The sequence below is a fragment of the Octopus sinensis genome, linkage group LG4 (genome assembly GCF_006345805.1).
Source record: "Octopus sinensis linkage group LG4, ASM634580v1, whole genome shotgun sequence".
In the NCBI taxonomy this organism is placed as follows: Eukaryota; Metazoa; Mollusca; class Cephalopoda; order Octopoda; family Octopodidae; genus Octopus; species Octopus sinensis.
In genome coordinates this window covers 16,180,008-16,206,672 of record NC_043000.1, presented here as the reverse complement: position 1 = coordinate 16,206,672, position 26,665 = coordinate 16,180,008, and the positions used below count along the sequence as shown (strand labels likewise).

Sequence of the window (26,665 nt, the reverse complement as noted above, 5' to 3'; positions counted from 1 at the left end):
CATTTCCAGCAACTTCGAGGGCCACCTCCCAGTGGTGTCGGGCGTCAATGAAGAGCCCTCGACTACAAGACGACCAAAGTTTTTTTTTTTTTTCCAAGGTCTGGGGTCTCCCGCCCCTAAGCCCTAGACCACCACCTAATCACCCTTACCCTTCTTGTTGCTTAACAGCAACAAGAATCAGCATTATCAGTCTGGAAAAGCTTACAATGGTCATGAGTGCTGCTGCTCTTCTCTTAACTAACTTATCTAAAATCATCAATACATATTACTCTTTTACTTGTTTCAGTCATTTGACTGCGGCCATGCTGGAGCACCGCCTTTAATCGAGCAAATCGACCCCGGGACTTATTCTTTTGTAAGCCCAGTACTTATTCTATCAGTCTCTTTTGCCGAACCGCTAAGTAACGGGGACATAAACACACCAGCATCGGTTGTCAAGCAATGCTAGGGGGACAAACACAGACACACAAACACACACACACATACACATATATACGACGGGCTTCTTTCAGTTTCCGTCTACCAAATCCACTCACAAGGCTTTGGTCAGCCCGAGGCTATAGCAGAAGACACTTGCGCAAGGTGCCACGCAGTGGGACTGAACCCGGAACCATGTGGTTGGTAAACAAGCTACTTACCACACAGCCACTCCTGAAGTTTTTTTCAATACCTTTATCTAATGTTGGAGATCTTTCTCTATTAAATGAGAAGATTTAAAATATTGATCAACACCTTTCTTTCATTGGGTCTTCTCCATCTGGTGATATTCAAAAATTCTAAAAAAAAAATATATTTAGACCAAACCAATGTAAGCTTTTCGTTAATCTTTCGTTGGCTCAAGAAAAGCTCCTGGGACTGTGATTTGAGTTGAAAAGAACTTAATAATCCAGAAGCTAAGTAATAAAAGATTAAGGTATAAGACTTGTCCTTATCCTTGAGATGGATTTTTTCTCTATTTGTGAGACTTCCATCTGTCATGATATCTAAATCAATTTGTCACCTCAGGATTGACTCTGTCTGCCAGTTTCTGAGGCTGATAAAATAAGTTCTGGGTTAGCTGTACTAAACAGACTTGCTAATGTTGAAAATCATTATGCAGGGCAGTTGATTGGTAGAGTCATTTGGATGTTGGACAAAATACCTTGTGGTAGACATGGCTGTGTAGTTTAGATGTATAAGAAATGAGCTTCTTAACCATGTGGTTTCGGGTCCAGTCTTGGAATCTCTTGGTTTCAGTTGGCAAGCACAGCACCTTGGACAAGTCTTATATTATAGCCCCTGCTTTGGTAGATGGAAACTGAAAGAAGCCCATCATTTATACATGTTTGTGTGGGTGCATTTTTGTCTATCCTATCACCACTTGACAACCAGTATTGGTTTGTTTACATCCCTGTAACTTAGCAGTTCATCAAAAGAGTCTGATAGAATAAGTACAAAACTTTTAAAAATAGTACTGGGGTCACTTTTTTTGATTCAAACCCTTCAAGACATTGCCCCTGTATGGTTGCATTCCAGTGACTGAAACGAGAGATAAGATATATGTGTGTGCATGTATACAGGGTGTGTAAGATATTTGAGGACAGATTTAGGTTTATAAAAAAACATATAATAACAGATAACTTTATTAAAAAATGCTTTGAGGATAAAAATAAACCTTTTCTATAATGTTATTCATTAAAGCCACTTTCAGCTACAACTGCTTCTCTATGAGATCTAAAACATCTACATGCTTGAATCAAGTGGTCTTGGTTCATTTTGGACATTACTCTGTGGCAGCTTTCAAAGAATCTTTGGTGTTATGGGCATGTTCATTGACCTCCCTCTCAACAATGCTCCACATGTAACAGTCCAATGGATTGAGATCTGGGGAATTAGGAAGCCAAATATTAGAGGTTATGTGATCATGAGAATTTTCAGCCATCCGTTCCTATATTACTAGATTCATGTGTGATAGTGCAGAGTCTTACTGAAACACACATGGCCTTCCATTGCATACACTGTCTATCTAGGGCTTAACAATTATTTCCAGAACCTCAGTGTAGGCAGCAGAGTTAACTCTAAGACCTTGTGGAAAGAAGTAAGGAGGCATCACATGTCCTTCATTGTTGACAACCCCTAAAACCATACCTTGACAGTTGCAGGAAGATCTGATGTAGTGATTTTCTTTTGCTTTTTCTGACAAACTGACCTTTCCTCAACATATAAGACTTATACTCTGCGATGACAGCAAGTATAGATGGGCTGGACACGTCGCCCGGCTCACCGATAATCGGTGGACGCACGCAGTTGTCGAGTGGTACCTGCGTGAGCGGAAAAGACCACCCGGAAGACCTCTACGACGGTGGAGTGACGATTTCAAGAGGACGATTGGGATCACGTGGATGAGAAAGGCGCGATCCAGAGAGGAGTGACCAGCGGTGTCAAATGGACGCCTGACGGACTGGTCGGTCAAAGTGATCAAAGTGAAAGTGATAAGACTTAAATCTGATGTCTTCATGGACAACATTTCTGACTGTTCCTTCTGACACATGGAGATCTTTTGCAATTGACCTCATGGACTTTCTGAGATTGTAATCAATGGTCTGTTGAACTTACTGGATAAATTCAGGTGTTCTGATGATTTCAGAGTGTTTAAAATGCTTTTTATGCTTTCATACTGGTAATATGTTTCCATCTTTAGTCCCTAGCTCCTTATAAACTTTGCAGATGAAACATCTGGCAACTTTTAAAAATCAAGATATTTCTAAATCGCTATGCTCAGCCTTTATAACCACAATAACAGCATGCCTCTTAATTTCTTAAGTAAGCTGAGTGTCTGCCATTATTATTTTCTGGAACTAAGATTATACAGAGTTAGCAAAAAATGCAGCAATGACCCAAAAAAGGTATGTCCTCAAATACCTTACACATGCTGTATATATATATGTGTATGTATGTATATATATATGCATGTATGTATATATATATATATGCATGTATGTATATGTATGTATGTATATATATATGTATGTATATGTGTAAACATGGGCAAAAAGATTTCTATGCCAATATGCTGAGAATAGACTTTAAATCGTCAATCACCACATTACAATATACATTCACTATGAATACGCATCAAGGAAAGCAAGCCAACAGAATTCTTTTTCAAATTTGACCTAGTAATTCCTGGATTTAAAGATGTTCTATTGAAACGCCTTATTACTCTGATATAAGAAAGCAATTTTGTTATAACTGTCACAAAAGGTGTATTTTCCATCACAAAAAAAGTACGAAAACCTCAGCTGGAGAAAGGAGAGATTGTTGGAGATATTCTGTTTAGCAAAGGTATCTGGGAAACGTATAACTGCTGTCATTCATAGAAAAACTATTGTCTTACCGTAAGAAAAGTGCTGTTGAAGTGTTAAGTGAAATTTGGCAATTGAGGATCAAATCCATGCTATGCCTACATGAAGCCAAATTAACTAACTAACTAACTAAGCCACTACAAATACATTGTGGAATAAAAAATTTATGTACTGTCATGGAAAAAATGTAACTGTAAAAATGCAGAATTATCAGAGTAATAAGCATTCAAAAAAGTTTGTATGTATAGTAATGTATAAATGAAGTCTTTAATGTTTAGATTCAAATTAAGGAAGTGCAATAGTAATGTTTAGCAGTTCAAAACTGTAAGTAGTGAAATGCAGAATTAGGTTGGCTGATCGTGGGAATCAAATATTGATCGCTTTACTCTTTCTCTCTTTTACTCTTTTACTTGTTTCAGTCATTTGACTGCGGCCATGCTGGAGCACCGCCTTTAGTCGAGCAAATCGACCCCGGGACTTATTCTTTGTAAGCCCAGTACTTCTTCTATCGGTCTCTTTTGCCGAACCGCTAAGTGACGGAGACGTAAACACACCAGCATCAGTTGTCAAGCAATGCTAGGGGGACAAACACAGACACACAAACATATACACACACTCTTATATATATATACATATATATGACAGGCTTCTTTCAGTTTCCGTCTACCAAATCCACTCACAAGGCATTGGTCAGCCCGGGGCTATAGCAGAAGACACTTGCTCAAGATGCCACGCAGTGGGACTGAACCCGGAACCATGTGGTTGGTTACCAAGCTACTTACCACACAGTCACTCCTGCGCCTAAAATATGCTAAAATATGCAGATTACATGAGTTATTTCCTTGGGTTGTTTAGATAAAATATTAGTAATATGTAGTAGATAGAAGGATCCATTGGAAGGGCCCTATTGATTTTTTTTCAACAATATAAGTATGTCATGAAGATTCCAGACATGAGTTCTCACGTGTCACATAGAGTATAAAAGTGGAGGGTTTTTTGGTTAACGCTTTTGCAATTTGTAGCCTTGTGTCTATATCTTATACTTGTTTCAGTTGTTGGACAGCGACCATGCTGTGGCACTACATTGAAGCAGTTACTTTTGAAAGCCTGGTGCTTATACCATCAGTTCTCTTGCCAAACCACTTGCTTACAAGGATGTAAACAAATCAATACTGGTTGTCAAGTGGTAGTGGGAAGAGATAGACGTACACACACACATGTATTTATATATATATATTTGCATGTGTGTGTGTATGTATCGTAAAAGCACCATCTGTTCGTGTCTGTTGCCAGCCTCGCCTGGACCCCGTGCCGGTGGCATGTAAAAGCACCATCTGTTCGTGGCCGTTTGCCAGCTCCGTCTGGCACCTGTGCGGGTGGCACGTAAAAAGCACCCACTACACTCACGGAGTGGTTGGCGTTAGGAAGGGCATCCAGCCGTAGAAACACTGCCAAATCTGACTGGGCCTGATGCAGCCTTCCGGCTTCACAGACCCCAGTTGAACCGTCCAACCCATGCTAGCATGGAAAACGGATGCTAAATGATGATGATGATGATGATGATACAACAGGCTTCTACACAGTTTCTGTCTACCAAATCCACACTCACAAGATTTTGGTTGTCTTAGGTAAGTTGTAGAAGGCATTTACCCAAGTTGCCATGCAGTGGGATTGAAACTGAAACCACATGGTTGCAAAATAGATTTCTTAACCACCCAGCCATGGCTATGTCTATGTCAGAAACATTATTATAAATTAGCGGACGAAGGCAAAGCTGGCCAACTTCTTTGACGTATCTAGTTACCCTCATATTTTTTGTGTTCAAATCCTTGCAGGATAAACCATCAGCTTTCTAATTGGTAGTGAGGGTTAATTAATATAATTAACTGCAATTTTACTGAAACTTTAATACTATTTCATGAATTACAGTTAACCCATCAGTGCCCAAATTTTTTTTATTAATTTATTACCAAAAACCCTTTTTTTTTAGAGCATGCTATATTTGAGCAAAATTACTTTCAAAGATTTTCTTGACTTTATAGGACAGTTATAAAGATTATTGGATCTTTACCTTTTGACCTACAGATTTTAAAAAATAATTTTTTTTTGTAACTAAACACTTTCAAACTTCAGACACTGGTAGAATGTGTCATATAAAACATCTTTTACTCTTAGCATTTTTGAGAAAAACTTATATTAACGAAGTAATTTCACATCAAAGTAGTCCTTTTTCGGTAATTTCAACCAATCAATGACGTGTATTCAGCTGAATAAAATTACTGCTGCTGTTTGTCAACAACAACTATTGGTGGTGTATTTTTCATTTGTTGCTATTTTTTAGGGTTAGGGTTAAGGTTTTAGGGTTTTATGATTAGGGTTGTCATAAATAACTATGACAAATGAAAAATACACTGCCAGAAGTTCTCGTTGACAAACAACGGCAGTAATTTTATTCAGCTGAATACACGTCATTGATTGGTTGAAATTATCGAAATAGGACTACTTTAACGTTAAATTACTTCGTAAAGTTTTTCTCAAAAATGCTAAGCGTAAAAGATGTTTTATATGACACATTCTACCAGTGTCCGAAGTTTGAAAGTGTTTAGTTACAAAAAAATTATTTTTTAAATCTGTAGGTCAAAAGGTAAAGATCCCAATTATTTATACTATATACAAATAAGGGTTAGATACTACTTACCAAAATTTTTTGATTGAATAATGGATGAAACTGAGTATATTCTTTTCTCCAAGGTTTTTACACTGTTCCGAAAACTGAGACATCAGTGTTGCTAATATACAACAGACAGTATTTGTAACATTTGAAAGACACTCCGGTCTTGATGACTAACGAAAGAAATCTCATAAAAATACAGCTGTTGCAGAATTATGATGGATTATCCCTCTGGTCCTAAAAAAGGAACCACGGGCACTAATGGGTTAATGAGTCCCTATACAACTGATGGACTGGCTTTCATATGCTCCTCTCCATAATAATGTACTTAGCAGCGAATTAAAGTATGTAATTGATAATGTAGGTAAATTAATCAGCTCTATTCCCCCCTTAATTAATGGTTTTGTCCCCAAATTACATGTTGACATAATAATGAACTTGTATTATTCTCAAACAAAACGTTTTGTTGAAACGATTGTTGAACTCAACCTAAGCCACAGGTGTTTAGTTACATAAATCTATGAATATATATATATATATACATATGTAAATAAATTTATTATATTGCACAAACAGGTGTTGTGTATATAGATTTTTATTTACACACACACACACACACACACACACACACACACACACATGAGTATATATATTGCATTGCTGTTTAATATGTTCAGTAGCTTTAAGCATCTTTTTACATTACATTCTGCTCTGAACTGGACAACTATTTACAACAGACAATGGGGTAAGGTTAGTATTTTCTTATATTCATTCTGAATCATTGTAAATTGTGGATGCTGGTGATGTCTGGAATAGTTTGCACAGACATATGTACATATACATACATACATATTTTAGGTTGCTTCTAAGGAAAGGACGTTTGCGTGATAGATTAGCCATCACTAAATAGAATTTTACAGCCCATGACCCACTATCAAGTATTCTTTTGTTTATTTTATTATCATTAATGATTGTATATTCTCCTCATCTGAACCTAAATCCTGCATCCATTTCTCCTCTTCTTTTCACCTCTACCTCATCCTACCTGTGCTAAGTATTAAACTTGATTAGACCATCTCATAGTCTGACTTTCGTGGAGGCGCAATGGCCCAGTGGTTAGGGCAGCGGACTCGCGGTCGTAGGATCGCGGTTTTGATTCCCAGACCGGGCGTTGTGAGTGTTTATTGAGTGAAAACACCTAAAGCTCCACGAGGCTCCGGCAGGGGATGGTGGTGATCCCTGCTGTACTCTTTCACCACAACTTTCTCTCACTCTTACTTCCTGTTTCTGTTGTACCTGTATTTCAAAGGGCCGACCTTGTCACTCTCTGTGTCACACTGTATATCCCCGAGAACTACGTTAAGGGTACACATGTCTGTGGAGTGCTCAGCCACTTACACGTTAATTTCACGAGCTGGCTGTTCCGTTGATTCGGATCAACCGGAACCCTCGTCGTCATAACCGATGGAGTGCTTCCATCCACTATATCTCTCTGTCTTGGAGACACAAGCATGTATACGCACACTTACATACATTAGGTGTGGCTGTGCGATAAGAAGCTTCGTTCCCTACCACATGGTTCCAGGTTCAGTCCTACTATGTGGCACCTTGGCCATGTATTTTCTACAATATCCTCAGCCTGACCAATGTCTTGTGAGTCGATTTGGTAGATGGAAACTGAAAGAAGCTCATCGTATATTTATATTTATATGTGTGTGTGTGTGTCTTTGTGTTAGTGTAGGTGTATTTACGGCCCTGTGCCAGGCTTTAAAAAAACAAAAGTACTTTGGTTTCATTCATTTACTCTTTTACTTGTTTCAGTCATTTGACTGTGGTCATGCTGGAGCACCGCCTTTAGTCGACCAAATCGACCCCAGGACTTATTCTTTGTAAGCCTAGTATTTATTCTATCAGTCTCTTTTGCCAAATCGCTAAGTTACGGGACATAAACGCACACTAGCATCGGTTGTCAAGTGATGTTGGGGGGAAACACACAAATACACACACACATATATACATATATACATATATATATATATATATATATATATATATATATATATATATATATATATATATATATATTTCAACAATTGAGGGCAAAATTAATTAATTATTAATCAATTTCACCAAGTGTTCAGTATGCAAAGGGACCATTCAAGGCGAATTCAAATTATTACATTATATAAAAGGGCTTAGTAAAATAAATTACTTTGCCGCATACTGAACTCATTAGAAATAGCAGCTAAAAAACTTTTTTAAAGCTATTTCTAATACTTAAAGAAAATCTCTCTCATATATAGCGTTTGCTTAATTCAACTCACAAAAGTTTGGGGGTAAGGACATCGAAAAATCAAATGCTAAGGTTATTCGAGAACGTACGTTTCAAGATTAGTCAAAACAACATTTCTATCATCGGCTCAGAAATTCCTTGGTTGGATTTGGAAACACTGAAAATAAGAACATACCCCTTCGAAGATCTGCTCCCAACTAACAGTGCCAACAAATTCAAATAAGCAAGCGAAGAATCTCTGTTCTCCCCTTTCCACCAGCGTGGGTTAAAATCATCAAACACTATGCTTATTTCGGTAAAATCCGAAGCATTAATCAGAGGGAGATTAATTATAATTTCAACAATTGAGGGCAAAATTAATTAATTATTAATCAATTTCACCAAGTGTTCAGTATGCAAAGGGACCATTCAAGGCGAATTCAAATTATTACATTATATAAAAGGGCTTAGTAAAATAAATTACTTTGCCGCATACTGAACTCATTAGAAATAGCAGCTAAAAAACTTTTTTAAAGCTATTTCTAATACTTAAAGAAAATCTCTCTCATATATAGCGTTTGCTTAATTCAACTCACAAAAGTTTGGGGGTAAGGACATCGAAAAATCAAATGCTAAGGTTATTCGAGAACGTACGTTTCAAGATTAGTCAAAACAACATTTCTATCATCGGCTCAGAAATTCCTTGGTTTGGATTTGGAAACACTGAAAATAAGAACATACCCCTTCGAAGATCTGCTCCCAACTAACAGTGCCAACAAATTCAAATAAGCAAGCGAAGAATCTCTGTTCTCCCCTTTCCACCAGCGTGGGTTAAAATCATCAAACACTATGCTTATTTCGGTAAAATCCGAAGCATTAATCAGAGGGAGATTAATTATAATTTCAACAATTGAGGGCAAAATTAATTAATTATTAATTTAGCTGCTATTTCTAATGAGTTCAGTATGCGGCAAAGTAATTTATTTTACTAAGCCCTTTTATATAATATATATATATATATATATATATATATATATATGACAGGCTTCTTTCAGTTTCTGTCTACCAAATCCACTCACAAGGCTTTGGTTGGCCCGAGGCTATAGTATAAGACACTAGGCCAAGGTGCCACGCAGTTGGACTGAACCCGGAACCATGTGGTTTGTAAGCAAGCTACTTACCACACAGCCACTCCTAGGTGATGTCACAGTCTGATGACTGATACAAGTAAAAGGCCATATATGTATAGACCCAGGCATGGCTGTGTAGTAGGAAGCTTGCTTCCCAACCACAAAGATCTGCATCTCATGGAGGCAATGACAAATGATTGAGGCTGTTGCTATTTAGCTATGCTTAAGAAGATGTCAAGCTTAGTGAATTCATAGTCATGGCCAGTGCTAGTGACACATAAAAGGCACCCGTGCCATGCCAGTGACACGAAAAAAGGCACCCGGTACACTCTTTGAAGTGACTGTCATTATAAACGGCATCCAACAGTAGAAACGAACCCAAAACACTGGAACCTAGTGCAGCTCTCCAGCTTACCAGTCCCGATTAATCCATCAAATCCAGTGGTATTGCCCCCCCTCCTGGGGGTGGTGAAAAGTTCCAAGAGGGCATTGAAGAAAAGTGGGGCGATAATGGGATAGTGATTCATGTAAAAACAACAAAATAAAGGGTTCATTTGGTTTAAGTTTTATTTGTGAAATACTGTTGGTTTGAATTTGCTTCAAAAAGAGGTCTATGTCTGTGATAGCTAGTTGGGGTGGGGACACTAGGAATGTCACCTGGATGTCAAGGGGACAGCAGCCTGAAAATATTTGGGAACTATTGATCTAACCCATGCCAATCAGGAAAATGGATGCTACATGATGATGATGATACATTCCTTATTGATGATACATTCTCATTCAAACACAGCTGGCCCTGTGCCATCAAAAATGAGGGCTAATTGTAGTATTTTATATATATAAATATGGATGGTAAATCAAATTAATACACTTGTCAATGTTATCTAGTGGTTGTCTTTTGTGATGTGACATCGATCATCGTTTTTTACTGAAAGAATGCTGGTTCACACATTCTTCCCTTTTACATGCACACACACACACATACTCACTAAGAGTTGAAACGCTGTTTGGTTTTTCTTTTCAGCATTGAAGGTTCACCGCCCAACTCCCATTGCACACACACACACACACACACACACACACACACATAAATATTCACATACCTCCCTTTTACAAACACACATATACTCACACAGAGTTGAAATGCTCCCACTACCAGTTTCCCATCACCCCTCCCTTCCTTATTCATCTATCACCCTTCCTTTCTCGTCCATATGTTGTGACGGAGAAAAACACAAGAGTATTATTATAGTAGGTGCTCATGCACTCACACATTAACGTGTGTGTGTTGGTGCTGCTGTTAATTAATCGGCAAATTCTTAATCTTTCCTATATAACCAATCATTCCTTACTAAGGAGAAAAATACAAAAAACATTTTTAAAATTCTTAATGTCAAATCATATATATAGTTATATATAGATATATTTGGAAGCACTCCGTCGGTTACGACGATGAGGGTTCCGGTTGATCCGAATCAACGGAACAGCCTGCTCGTGAAATTAACGTGTAAGTGGCTGAGTACTCCACAGACACATGTACCCGCAACATAGTACAGCCATGCTACATGGCAGTGAAACATGGGCCGTGACTGCTGAGGATATGCGTAAGCTCGCAAGAAATGAAGCCAGTATGCTCCGATGGATGTGTAATGTCAGTACTCATACTCGGCAGAGTGTAAGTACCTTGAGAGAAAAGCTGGCCCTAAGAAGCATCAGTTGTGGTGTGCAAGAGAGACGTTTGCACTGGTATGGTCATGTGGCGAGAATGGATGAAGATAGTTGTGTGAAAAAGTGCCACACCCTAGCTGTTATGGGAATCTGCGGAAGAGGCAGACCCAGGAAAACCTGGGAGGAGGTGGTGAAGCATGACCTTCGAACTTTAGGTCTCACTGAGGAAATGACTAGAGACCGAGACCTCTGGAAGTGTGCTGTGCGCGAGAAGACCCGGCAGGACAAGTGAGTCCATAACCCGTGGCCTTCTACATGGGATGGAGCCAGCCTACGTATGCATACCTTCCCTTCTTGGGACACAAAACTCTACTTGTGAAGACCTGTTGAGGCAAGTGAGGATCAGAATCAAAATCGATCAATGGAAATTGCAGATGTGTTACCAGTGCCGGTGGGATGTAAGAGAACCTTCCGTTTCGCGACCGTTGCCAGCACCGCACCGACTGATCTCGTGCTGATGGCACGTAAAAAGCACCATCCGTTCGTGTCCATTGCCAGCCTCGCCTGGCCCTCGTGCCGGTGGCACATAAAAATCACCATCCGTTCGTGGCTGTTTGCCAGCTCTGTCTGGCACCTGTGCGGGTGGCACGTAAAAAGCACCCACTACACTCACGGAGTGGTTGGCGTTAGGAAGGGCATCCAGCCGTAGAAACACTGACAGATTTGACTGGGCCTGATGAAGCCTCTGGCTTCACAGACCCCAGTAGAACCGTCCAACCCATGCTAGCATGGAAAACGGACGCTAAACGATGATGATGATGATGATGATGACAGAGAGTGACAAGGCCGGCCCTTTGAAATACAGGTACAACAGAAACAGGAAGTAAGAGTGAGAGAAAGTTGTGGTGAAAGAGTACAGCAGGGATCACCACCATCCCCTGCCAGAGCCTTGTGGAGCTTTAGGTGTTTTCGCTCAATAAACACTCACAACGCCTGGTCTGGGAATCGAAACCGCGATCCTATGACCACAAGTCCGCTGCCCTAACCACTGGGCCATTGCGCCTCCACTATATAGATATATAATGTGTTAATGTTTGTTTTTGTGGTTAGTTATAAGGAAAATAATTATACGCCGTAAATTCCAGACTACAGAGCGCACCTGATTAAAAGCCGCATGCTCTAATTTTAGAAAGAAAATCAATTTTGTACTTGTACCGGCTGCAGCAGATTTTAAGCCACAGGTGTCCAACGTTGTAATATGAGATATTTACATAGAAAGATATTACATGAGATGATTTTTTAACTTTTAATTTTATCTGTATGGTAACATAAGCAAACACATATTGCAAATGCTTTTTTTCAAACTGTGCCTCTAACACGACTACCTTTAAATATACGTTGCTTATGCTTTTTTACTGAACAGTGCACGAACAACATTCTTCCTAATGACCGGTATATATATATATATATATATATATATATATAAGTTTAGCAAAATTTAGATTCAGATGAATATGGTACTTAAGTCAGAGGCACCAGAATTTTGTATTGTCTGTTTGATGGAAGACTTCTATAAATGGCTGAAGACTGCTCAACATTTTAAAACTGATGTAATACTTACAATGTTTAATAAAATGAAGTAGCATGAAACGATTGTACCAAATTACCTAAGATATACTTGTTGCTTATTTTGATTATATATACATATATATATATATATATATATATACACTGCAGCCTACAAGGTCAAAAGTCATTGATTGCCTTCTTCATTTTCTTCCTGTGCACTGAAACTATCAAAGTCCTCTTTTTCAGTGTCCGAATTGAACAGCCTCAGGGTCTTGTCACTCACTTCAGCCTCTTCGTTGTCACTCTCACTTGAGCGCTCCTGGTTCTCTTCATCACACAGCAGTCCAGCTTTTCGAAACCCGTTGGTGATGGTGGATGTTTTGATACGGCTCCACACATTTAGGATCCACTGGCAGACTTCAGTGAAAGGTGCTCTTCGCATGCGGCCTGTTTTGGTGAAGGAATTCTCGCAGCTCGTTATCCAAACCTCCCACTCACAGCGCAGTGCCACTTTAAATGCCCAGTTCATGCTGATGTCCAATTTTTTGTTTCGGCATATTTGGCATTAGAATTTTTCTTCAGCACTTATCTTGTAAATTATGTATAAATTTTACCTTTAAAGGCATTTTTTGATATGCTGGCCATCGATAAAATTTTTTTCCCGAAAAATTTTTATCCTATATTAATTATATATATATATATTTATATATATATATATATATATATATATATACGATTGATTTCTTTCAGTTTCTGTCTACGAAATCCACTCACAAGGCTTTAGTTGGTCTGAGGCTATAGCAGAAGACACATGCCAAGTCACTACACAGTGGGACTGAACCCAGTGCCATGTGTTTTGGAACCAAGTTTCTTACCACACAGCCACACCTGCACCTATGTATATGTGTGCGTATGGGTGTATATAAGTATGCATATATATATGTGCATATATATGTGTTCATATAACATACCCGTGCTAGCGCGGAAAACGGACGTTAAACGATGATGATGATGATGATGATATATATACATGTATACATATACATCTATATATATACATCTATACATATACATCTATACATATACATCTATATATATATATATATATACACATAATATATATATGTATGTATGTATATATGTATGTATGCCTGTATATATGTGAGATAATAGTTTCTCTTTAATAGTTTCAGTATTAAAGTGAAACTATTAAAGTGAAAATATCTGACATTACAAGAGAGAGATGTTATTGTTTCACTATTGACGTGTAATACTGAAATAGTGGAGAAGATATGATATTGCTCTGGGCTCGCACTAGGCAAGAAGTGACACATATTTAGTGTCCACTACATGGACACTAAATAAGGCAAGTGTAAAATTTGAATGAAATTGGTTGAGTAGTTCTCAAGTTTTAGGGATTCACACACACACACACAGAGACAGACATACACACATTCTCATCTTTATATCATCATCATCGTTTAATGTCTGCTTTCCTCGCTAGCATGGGTTGGATGATTTGACTGAGGACTAGTGAACCAGACGGCTGCACCAGGCTCCAATCTTGATCTGGCAGAGTTTCTACAGCTGGATGCCCTTCCTAATGCCAACCACTCCGAGAATATAGTGGGTGCTTTACTGTGCCACTGGCATGATGGCCAGTCAGGTGGTACTGGCAACAGCCATGCTCAAATGGTGTTTTTAAGGTGCTACCTGCACAGGAGCCAGTCCAGCAGCACTGGCAACGACCTCGCTCAAATGTTTTTTTCACATGCCACTGGCTCAAGTGCCAGTAAGGCGACGCTTGGTAACGATCATGCTCGAGTGGGGCTTTTTATGTGCCACTGGCATGGAAGCCAGTTAACTGCTCTGGCAACGATCATGCTCTGATGGTGCTCTTAGCGCTCCACTTGAACAGATGCCAGTCATCAAATTTGATTTCGATTTCACTTGCCTCAACAGGTTTTCACAAGCAGAGTTTAGTGTCCAATCTATATATATAAAACTGTAGTTGTGTGAGTGTCTGTCCCCTTCGATTTAGATTCCTAACTACTCCCACATTTTGCGGTGCAGTTTAACCAAATTCGGATATCTTATAGTCGTGATTCATATCAAGCCCGTCTGAGTATTAGTGCGCGTCTACGATGAGTCTACGATTTAAAAAATAATTTAACATCATTTTTTATTCCATTTTAATGCATAATTTTTCGTGTGTCGATGGCGGCGGAGTTGGCGTCCATGGTCACACCTGCACCTGTTTGCTTCTCCCCCTTCTTCCCTCCCTCGTGAAGCTATGGGGAAGGGAGTGTAAGGAAATCAACGTCGTAAAGCGTTGTCAAGGAGACCAGCGTTCTTTTAGAACAACGACTTCATGGCTTGAAGACACCAAAACAGAAATGGCTAAGAAAGCCCGAATTGGCATCTATAAGGGAAGTAACTCTCTAAAAATGCTTATATAGTTTTTTCCCTTACAAACCCGAGCAACGTCGGGCGATACTGCTAGTATATATATAAATGAGTAACAAAGATGTACAGGTGTCAGTTCATTATGGCCATTTCAAGCGACTCCTTTAATTGATTAATGAAAACATTACATCATTTGAAAGAAACCTTTCTCGTTAGATGACCACATAGACTTTCAATATAATGGATGCCACCACTGCTTTGACATATTCACATCAATAATAGAACTCAAAATATTTATATTGTTTCTGTTGTTCTTCTAGTAACCCTTAGCCCCTTTGATCTATAAGCTTTCAATATTTACATTATCTATTTACCCCTTCAGTTTGGGAATCTCTTCCCTCATAGTATAACATAAATTTTATAATAGTTTACTGTAAAAACCCATGTAAGTTATGCATTTTTTTCCCTGCAAAAATAAAAATAATCTTTAGGGGAGCATAAATTAGCATAAATTACATGAGTAGACTGTTTCCAGAATATTTTTGGAATTTTTTTTTTTTGTTGAGAAAAGACGTACTAAACATAAACATTTATACAGGAAATTTACTCATTTAAAGTTACAAAAAAAATAAGGGCTTAAATATAATGAATTTGACTTTTATTTATGCTGGATGGTATAAAGCTTACTTTTTCTGTATAAATTTATCAAAGCCATTAAATGGTTAACTACTTTTTCAAGTCCAAGCTGATGTTAATTGGTAATTAAACTTAATTTGCAACACCTGTGTGTACTTATTAACTTTGTTTTCATTGATAATTCTTCTCAACAACTTTTCCTTTATAAACAACACAAACACCTTGTAATTTAATAGCTTTTAACGTGATACCTGTTAAACAGAAATTATTTTTATTTAATGAAAGAAAAATCTAATCATAAGTAATTGAAATTAAGCAAAATACAACTAAATTGAAAACCCTTTCCCCTGGCCATATCGGCAATTCTGAAAACTTTTGGGTGTGAATTTCACATGAGTAGAAGCTTTTTTTTTAACATTTTTTATCCTGAAAAACCACCTGCATAAATTACACCTGTACAAATTACTTGGGTTTTTACAGTACTAAATTTTGCACTTCCATTAAGTATAAAATATACCCTCTAAGATGTGCTACTATTTTACCTGGATCATTGTCTTTGATGTATTTTAGAAATATTTTATAAACCCATTTCCGCAGGTACTTTTATTTCCCGTAAATCTTTGATATATGTATTTTATTGTATATTGCATTGATAATAATAATATGTTTAGGAATTCTTTTTTGATATCTCAATATCATTATAAAATAATCCTTATTTTATTTTATTCTCAATCTTTATTTATGTCTCTTTTATGCCTTTTATATCATTCTGTAATAGATATTTTATAAATTTTTATACTTTATATTATCAAATTTTTTTATCTACTTACAGACCCTCTTATACATTTATGTAGCTTTTATAGGTTATAAATGGTTTGGCAGTTTATAATTTCTTTTCATAAAACTCACTGTATAATATATTATATTTTTATATTTGCAATTACACACTATGTTTTATTAAGTTTTATATGAGTAAGCAACCAACAAAACTCCTTGTAACACCAAAGATGAAATGAAGTTTATGGTGATGATGCTGTAGGTGAATCAACTGTTCAATGGTGATTTGCAAAACTTAAAGCTGGAGAGTTTAACTTGGAAGATGACAGTTGTAGTGGAAGACCTTCAAAATTGGATGGATCAAAAATCAAAGAAAACTCAAATAGCACGACTAGAGAACTTGCAGAGGAGTTGGAAGTTTCTTAAAGTACGGCTCATAAACACCCAGCGAAGCTACGATACATTTCTTGCTATAATGTATGGGTCTCTCACAAACCCTCAGAAAAGAATTTGTTGACAAGTATTCCATTTGTGATATGCTTTTGAAAGCATGCCTTTTTTGAAGTAACTTGTGACTGGAGAGGAAAAGTGGAATCTGTATGAAAATGTAATGTGAAAAAGATCCTAGAGTTTATGTAAGGATCCCCCAAAACAGCAACCAAAGATGAATATCTATGCCAAAAATGCTATGCTTTGTGTCCGGTGAGATCATAAAGGCATTATTTATTACTAGCAGTATCGCCCGGTGTTGCTCGGGTTTGTAAGGGAAATAACTATATAAGCATTTTTAGAGAGTTACTTCCCTTATAGATGCCAATTCGGGCTTTCTTAGCTATTTCTGTTTTGGTGTCTTCAAGCCATGAAGTCGTTGTTCTAAAAGAACGCTGGTCTCCTTGACAACGCTTTACGACGTTGATTTCCTTACACTCCCTTCCCCACAGCTTCACGAGGGAGGGAAGAAGGGGGAGAAGCAAACAGGTGCAGGTGTGACCATGGACGCCAACTCCGCCGCCATCGACACACGAAAAATTATGCATTAAAATGGAATAAAAAATGATGCTAAATTATTTTTAAAATCATAGACTCATTGTAGACGCGCGCTAATACTCAGACGGGCTCGATATGAATCACAACTATAAGATACCCGGTTTTGGTTAAACTGCACCGCAAAATGTGGGAGTAGTTAGGAATCTAAATCGAAGGGGACAGACACTCACACAACTACAGTTTTATATATATAGATGAGCTTCTCCCACAAAACAAGAACATTAATTCTGCTGTGTACTGTCATCAGTTGTTTAATTTGAACCAAAAAAATCAAGGAATTGAGGCCAGAGATTGCCAACAGGAAAGGGATAATGTTCCAAGAAAACAATGGCCAAACACATGTATCTTTGGCTACCCAAAGTTACATGAACTTGGCTGGGATCTCTTACATCATCCACCATATTCCCCTGATGTTGCCCCATCCAACTACCACTTGTTTTTCTCTCTACAGAACTCATTGCAAGGAAAAACATTTAATTTAGATGGAGTCAAAATGCATCTGATATCTTTTTTCCCTTCAAACCCAGTCAAATTTTATGCTGATGGAATATTTTAATTGCCTGATAGATGGGCAAATGTCACTAATGTGGAGGCGCATGGCCTAGTGAATAGAGCAGCGGACTTGCAGTCGAGGGATCGTGGTTTCGAATCTCAGACAGGGCGATGTGTGTGTTTATGAGTGAAACACCTAAGCTCCATGCAGCTCCAGCAGAAGGTAATGGCAAACTTCTGCTGACACTTTCGCCACAACTTTCTCTCACTCTTTCCTCCTGCATCTAGCAGCTCACCTGCGGCGGACTGGCGTCCTGTCCAGGTGGGGAACCCATATGCCAAGGAAACCGGGAAACCAGCCCTTATGAGCCAGGCGTGGCTCAAGAAGGAATAAACATCAAATGTCATTAATAATGGAAATTATTTCATTGAATAAAATTTATTGAAGGATCAGTTATGCATATCCCTTTTTTCCATAATAAAAGAAAACTCAGAACTTTACAAATGATAACAATAATGAGTGAGATTTAATCAATATTTACATAGTATTCCACTATTCTAAACACAGTTTAGAATTATAATTATCCAGTTATTCATATGGATATTTTAAAGTAATTGCTATATGTTTACAATGAAAATAATATAACGAATATTATTTCTCGTTCAATGGCCTATTAAACACTGAATTTGAATATATTTTATAATTTCAGCTTAGTCACCTACTTCTCTTATGTGTTCTCTGTATAGTTCAAATTTACTAATGGAATCAACTGAAAGTAGGAAATATATTCAACTGGCTTGGCTATGCTGGGCTTTCTGCTTGAATGTAAGTTATATTTGTTTATAGTTGCTTTTCATATTTTAAAATTTGCCCTTTTTGCTTTGACTAAAATCCTCAACAATCATCTTTAATTTAAAGTATGACATATTTATTCAATTTCTCCTATAATATCCCCACAAATGCATTGGCAGGGTGTCTCTGCTAATACCAATGCTTGAAACCTTTTACTTTGCTTGTTTACCAACATCCCTGCTGTAAAAGCCAACATCTTTGCAACCTATTTTGATTTAATTCCACTCATAAAACAGACAAAACATACTGTCATGAGAAGAATGCTTGAAGTAAATAAATCTTATTATTTTATCTTTGTCATAAAACAATCATCAACTAAACTCTATTCATAAGATAGTGATTATTTGAAAATGAAACAATAATATTATAAGCAAAACAGCTTATTAATCTTTACAAAGATTTGATTTTGAAGGAAATGAAATCTTTGTAAAGATTAATAAGCTGTTTTGCTTATAATATTATTGTTTCATTTTCAAATAATCACTATCTTATGAATAGAGTTGTAAATCCTTGTAAATCCTTGTTCCTGGACAAAGTATTGTAAATTCTCTTAATTTTACTGATAGAACTGTATCCTCTTCATCTAAATCCCCCAAGAATTAATCTCAAGGACCATAAATCTAACTTCTCTCTAATGCTTGATGTGCCCTTACAAAATCAGGCTTAGGTAGAATAAATAAAAACATTATTGATAGAATTATTCCTATCCTGGTTAGTAAATCTCCACTTTGTTTAAGATCCAGTACGTCCAATTTTATCAAATGGTTCATTGATCTTTAGACTAAGAGAGATACCAAAGTTTTTTACAATCTGATATCAATAGTTACTATTCTTCAACGTCACCTATTCTCCTTAACAGTTTCTGCATTATTGAAAACTTATGAAATGATTAAGTGTAAATGAAATCTCATTACTTAACAAGATGACATAAAGAGCAACCATCCGAGTGTGATCATTGCCGGAGCAGCTATCTGGCCTCCGTGCTGGTGGCACGTAAAAGACACCATTCGAGCATGATCATTACCAGCATCGCCTTACTGGCACCTGTGCCAGTGACATGTGTAAAAGATTCGAGTGTGGTTGTTACCAGTACCCCATGACTGGCCTCGTGCTGGTGGCACGTAAAAAGCACCCACTACACTCTCGGAGTGTTGGCGTTAGGAAGGGCATCCAGCTGTAGAAACTCTGCCAGATCAAGATTGGAGTCTGGTGCAGCCATCTGGTTCGCCAGCCCTCAGTCATTCATCCAACCCATGCTAGTATAGAAAGCAGACGTTAAACGACGACGACGACGACGATGATGATGATGATGATGCATATATATTGCATGTCCGTCCAAGTTAATTTCAATTAGCAGTTTAGCATTTCAACATTTAGAGAATAATGATAAATATATATATGGTACGACCACACTTGGAATTCGCATCATCAGTTTGGAACCCCTATCTTGCTCAGAACATTGACCTCCTGGAATCTGTCCAGAGACGTGCAACCAAACGCATACCCTCCATCAGACACCTACCATATTCTGAGCGCCTTGTTTCCCTGGGCATGGATTCACTGAAGCTCTGGCGTCTGGCGACGGACTTGGTAAACACCCACAAAGTTATCAACCACCTCACCAACAACAACACTGAACACCTTTTTGATCTCCATGTGTCTAACACACGTGGACATGCCTACAAAGTCAGAAAACAACACAGCTCCCATGACTTTCGGAAACATTTTTTCACGCTCAGAGTTGCTGAAGCATGGAATAAACTGCCTGCGTCAGTTGTTGACTGCCATGACACTGCATCCTTTAAGGCCCTCATGCTTTCCAAAATCCGCCGAAACTACACCTGATTATATATACACTTTAGATGAGTTGTAGTGCACCTGAGCACTGTACACAATTATTATTATTATTATTATTATTATTATTATTATTATTATTATTATAACTGATGTATATTGTTCCGACGTTTGGCAGCTGAGTTGGCAGACACCCATAAAATTATTAACCATTTTACTAACAATAACTCTGAGCACCTTTTCAAACTCCACCCATCTAACACCTGTGGACATATTTACAAAGTAAGAAAACAGCACAGCTCCCATGACTTTTGGAAACATGTTTTCACACTAAGAGTTGCTGGAAGTATGGAACAAACTGCCGGCATCAGTTGTTAGTTGTTGGAGCACTGCATCCTTCAAAACTTCCATGCTTCCTGAGATTTGCCAACACTACACCTGATTTTCTCCCCTCCATACACACACAAGCATGTATCTGACTCATACATTGTTTGCTTTCCAGACATTTGTACATTACTGCATATACTTTATATGCACTTTTGACAAGTTGTGGTGCACCTGAGCACTGTATACAATAATTTCATTTTTATTATATCAACTAATTAGCTATAATAAGTCTTTCATATAAATTATGTCCATAAATGTATCACTGATCCTCCTTATATCTATACTGGTAATTAAACTAATAGCATGTAATCTAAATACTACTAGTTAACTCTAAAATTGTAGCTCCTTTGGCTTACTTCTAGATCTAATAATAATAATAATGAAATTATTGTATACAGTGCTCAGGTGCACCACAACTTGTCAGAAAGTGCATATAAAGTACATGCAGTAATGTAAAAATGTCTGGAAAGCGAACAATGTATGAGTCAGATACATCCTTGTGTGTGTATGGAAGGGAGAAAATCAAGTGTAGTGTTGGCGAATCTCAAGAAGCATGGAAGTTTTGAAGGATGCAGTGCTCCAACAACTAACAACTGATGCCGGCAGTTTGTTCCATACTTCCAGCAACTCTTAGTGTGAAAACATGTTTCCAAAAGTCATGGGAGCTGTGCTGTTTTCTTACCTTGTAAATACGTCCACGGGTGTTAGACGGGTGGAGTTTGAAGAGGTGCTCAGAGTTATTGTTTGTACGATGGTTAATAATTTTATGGGTGTCTGCCAAGTCAGCTGCCAAACGTCGGAGTTTCTATGTCTCCCATACTTTATTTTATTTTAAATTATTTCATTACATATCTTAACTTACCTTTAGCTTGTTGCTTCCATTTACTTCTCTTTTTTTATCTCTGTTGTATGTGTATGAAGTAATTTATCTATTTAAATATATTCATATTTATCAATTTATAATGATTTTCAGGGTTTCAACAATGGTATTATCGGTCCAAGTCTACCAGACCTTGCAGAGAATATTGACCAACATATTAATGAAATAAACGTTATTTTGCCCACCACATCTGCAGGAAATTTCTTTGGAATCCTTATTAGCAGTACATGTTTAAAATCTAAAAGCCTCTATCTATTTATAACCGTCAGTCTGTTATTAGGGGCCATATCTACTTTTTTCATTCCTTTGGCTGGAAATCTCACAAATACTTTGATTCTATTTTTTTTACAAGGCCTCTCAAAAGGATTGGTTGATGCTTGTAAGTACCTCTTACCGCTTTTGACACTAATATAATTGGGATAAATTTGGATAAACCAGATAATGTTATTATTCAACCCCAGGTCGTCTCTGAGCGAGTAAGCCTATGATCGAATGTATTCTCATCAAGACCAACCATTTTCCTGTGTATATTAAAAATATATTATCCAATATGTTCTCTTTACTTAGGATGTGATTTGAAACAGAGTTGGCTTCTATTTCTTGAGTTACTTCCTCAAGATTGTTCCTACAGCTAACCATTTAAATGTAAATAAGAGTAGAACCAGTCTTTTTAGCAACAAAGCAGGGATAGTACAAGCTGAGTTCTTCATGGTTACAATGGTTGTAGAAAAGTTTGAACTTATGACAATGTGACCAGCAGTCTAGTAAACAGTGAATAACTAACAATGAGAAAATTTAGAAAAGCTAAAATAGATTCATCAGATGTTCAGTGGTTATGATAGATATTTCCAGTTACTTAGGCACCTTACTATGTGCTCAATGAGCAGCCAATGATAGTATAAAACGAAGTAGAACACGATAAAGCAACTTTGAACTTTAAAGCAGAAAAATACTATGCTTTGACTAATAAAGAGCAGGTTGTACTATATAAGTGCTGCAGGGTGTTGCAGGGAAAAGCAAAGCAGGAATACTTTTTTCTTTTTTGTCATTTCTGAAGTATTTGTGTAGTTCAGTTGTTTGGCTATTTTCTTCCCTCAAGAAAAATACTCTAAAAGAATATGAAGAATGCAATCAAATATCAAAACAACTGGACAAATCTCCCTTTTCTACCCAAACGTCTTTGAACTTCGAGCCAAACTTGATGCCAAAATATAAAAAATACATCTTCATATTTTCTATCTCTAAAGCACATCATCTGTTCTGGTTACATCCTATACATCAACTTGGTTCTGAAACGTGTCTACACAGCACATACAATTAGCATCTACATTTAATTGCATCTGTAAATAATACTCTGATATTTTATAAAGTTTCTCACCTCCAAATCCAGACTTTACCAGTCTATATTTACAAAGTCAGAAAACAACACAGCTCCCATGACTTCAGGAAACATTTTTTCACGCTGAGAGTTGCTGAAGCATGGAACAAACTGCTGGCATCAGTTGTTAGTTGTCGGAGCACTGCATCCTTCAAAACTTCCATGCTTCCTGAGATTTGCCAACACTACACTTGATTTTCTCCCCTCCATACACACACAAGCATGTATCTGACTCATACATTGTTCGCTTTCCAGACATTTCTATATTACTGCATGTACTTTATATGCACTTTCTGACAAGTTGTGGTGCACCTGAGCACTGTATACAATAATTTAATTATTTATTATTATGACATCTCCGTAGCTGCTCATCATCTAGTGAAGAGAATGCACCTCACCTCTTTGTGTCACATAACACCACACACTCTTTGCAGTTAACTGGTTGGTGCTCTGCCAGTTTTATGCTACGGTGGAGGAAAGTGTTTCAGTCCCAATACATTTGAGACAGATAAGTAGAAGAATGGAAAGAGAAGTTGACTCCAGCATGGAGTGAACTCAGAACCAAAAACAAAAAAAAAAGAAGAGGCTGTGATGTACATTATCCTCACAAGATGGTGAGCAGTAACAGAGATGCCATTGAATTGGAGGCAAGAAACAATTTAAAGCATCAGCATATTATTCGGAGATACAATCAAATTCTCCTCCTCATCATCATTGTTTAACGTCCGTTTTCCATGCTAGCATGGGTTGGACGGTTTGACCAGGGTCTGGGAAGCCAGGAGGCTGCACCAGGCTCCAGTCTGATCTGGCAGTGTTTCTACAGCTAGATGCCCTTCCTAACACCAACCACTCCATGAGTGTAGTGAGTGCTTTTTATGTGCCACCGGCGTCGATGCTAATTGTATATGCTGCGTAGACTCTGAAACTTAGTACTGTACTATTTCTACAAAATCCCTGTACCCTTTATTCTTTAATGTAAAAGTCTGTTTTTACCCTTTTTTTCATCTTTCAGATTGCTATGCATTATGCCTGTGCCTATTTCCATCAAACCATAATTGGCAAATGTTGAGCTTGCCTGTAGCTTCAGCTTTTTCTGGACTCACCGTTGCATTCATAGTCAAAGCATTCCAGAGCCACTTGATTATTTATTCACATGCCAACATCACTTCCATCAGTGAATGTACAGAAGACACTTGTTACATGACCCCTAACAGGATTTCTTATCCCTATATGATTGTATCTCTTATATTAGTCCCACCAATTCTGGCATTCTTCTACTATTTTATTGCAGATCTACTGAAGAAAGTAAAAAGAGTTGACTATACTGTCATATTAGATTTGCCTTCTGTCAGATCGATATATCTAAAAGACAAACTAGCCTTCATTATTTTAATTTTCTTCTTTCATATTCCTGTATATGGAAGTATCATAACCTACAGTCATTTATTGACCCTTTATGGAATATCATCTCCGTTGTTTCAATCTAAATCTGTTATGGCCACTATAACTGCACTGTTCTGGGGCTCAGTTTTGCTTGGAAGAATAACTAATGTGTGTCTCTCAAGATATATATCCATGCAACTGTTACTCACCCTCAATTTTGTAGGTTTAGTGATATTTTCAACAACCCTGTTCTTCTTCAAATTTGATATTGTTTACATTTGGGTTGGTTCGTTAGGGTATGGCTTCTTTCAATCGTCTTTTCTACCATCTGTAATGACATGGGCTGGATCATTCTTGGAGTTGGATGTCATTATTCTGTACACATCATTAATTGCCAATGGAGTTGGTGAAATAGTTATTCCTTATACAGCTGTTTTAATGTTTCAACACATAAGTCATAAGGTACTGATGTTACTCATATTTATATTAAGTTTAATCGAACTAGGGTTATTTTTAGCAATATGTTATCTTAAAAGAGTCCACAACAACAAAAACAATACATAATGTTTTAAAGGCTTTGCAAGTTCTTGTAAAAATATATTTAAAATTTATATTGAATTGTTGTTTTACATTGAAAATAACTAAAAAACAATTGATAAATATTCAATATCAATATAAATCTAGTCAAACATTGAAATAATAGAAATTCAAAATTATAAATTATACATTTTGAAAAGACATTATGGGAAAATACTGTAGCATAGTATGTTGGTAATATATTATGCACTGTTGCCAACTTATAATAGTGTTCTGAACATGTCACACCTTGTTACTTGCAAGACTTTTCATTAGTATCACTTGCATGCCATAAGACATTACAACATATGAGATTCAATGGCGTATGTGTTCCCCAGCTGGACGGGATGCCAGTCCATCACAGTGTTACACATTTTTGCCAGCTGAGTGGACTGGAGCAACGTGAAATGAAGTGCTTTGCTCAAGAACACAATGCGCCACCCAGTCCAGGAGTCGAAACCACAATCTTACGATCATGATGCTGACACCCTAAACACCAAGCCATGTGCCTCCATATATATACATATATATATATATATATATATATATATATATATATATTATATATATATATATATATATATATATATATTGATAAAATGGTAAGACAACAAAAGAATGAAAGAGACTTTGATATTATGTAGATAGAGGAATTGATCTGTAAATGTAATATGTGACAATTATTCGGAGTTTTATCATGGCTACCAAATAATTGTCACATATTACATTTACAGATATATATATGTATATATATATATATATACACATATATACATACAGAATAGCCTTTCATTAGGCTTATGAAAAGGTTTAAAGCTGTTAGATTCTAAACTTAGATTTATGTCTAAGAAACTAATGTTGTTCAAGTTTTTATCTATCATGATTCTTTAGCCCATTCTTTGGAAGAATGCAATGAGATTCTTCCTAAGGCCATCAAGTTCATGCCCATTCATATTGAAGGTGACTATAAGGCAATCATCCCTATATAATTCTGTGTTTAGTGAAGGAAATTCTATATTCAAATCGTATAAGATGTAAATTCCTGTTAACATGTACGATTCTGTTGTCATATGCACCCATTGGTACATTGAATAAGAAGTCTCCATGCTTTTTGACCCAGGCTGATTTGTCAAAAAAAAAAAGTAGAGATTTCCTGGCATGCAAAATAATGTCAACATTGGAATTGCTAATAGATACGTACCCCTTAGCAAAATTTTGTGCTCTAAGGAGTAGGGGTCTGGATAAAGATGGGTAAAAGTCTACTCTATCAAACTGAGTATAGATACATACATACATACATACTCCCTCTCTTTTACTTTTTAACTTGTTTCAGTCATTTGACTGCGGCCATGCTGGAGCACTGCCTTTAGTTGACCAAATCGACCCCAGGACTTATTCTTTG

The 26,665-nt window shown here is 37.2% G+C and overlaps 1 protein-coding gene across 3 annotated transcripts; it reads left to right on the top strand.

Moving 5' to 3' along the window:
- The first annotated feature begins 6,637 nt into the window (after positions 1-6,637).
- Positions 6,638-26,665, top strand: LOC118762886 (sodium-dependent glucose transporter 1A-like). Of its 3 annotated transcripts, none has more exons than XM_036501809.1 (5): positions 6,638-6,765; positions 18,723-18,838; positions 22,020-22,305; positions 24,317-25,590; positions 25,998-26,665. In XM_036501809.1, exons 2-4 carry the CDS (start codon positions 18,743-18,745, stop codon positions 25,249-25,251), a joined length of 1,317 nt encoding a protein of 438 aa, XP_036357702.1. In that variant the 5' UTR covers positions 6,638-6,765; positions 18,723-18,742; the 3' UTR covers positions 25,252-25,590; positions 25,998-26,665. The 3 variants fall into 3 exon arrangements, with proteins under 3 accessions (XP_036357702.1, XP_036357703.1, XP_036357704.1); XM_036501810.1 differs by having other exon boundaries at positions 6,702-6,760; XM_036501811.1 differs by lacking the exon at positions 6,638-6,765 and adding an exon at positions 12,872-13,083.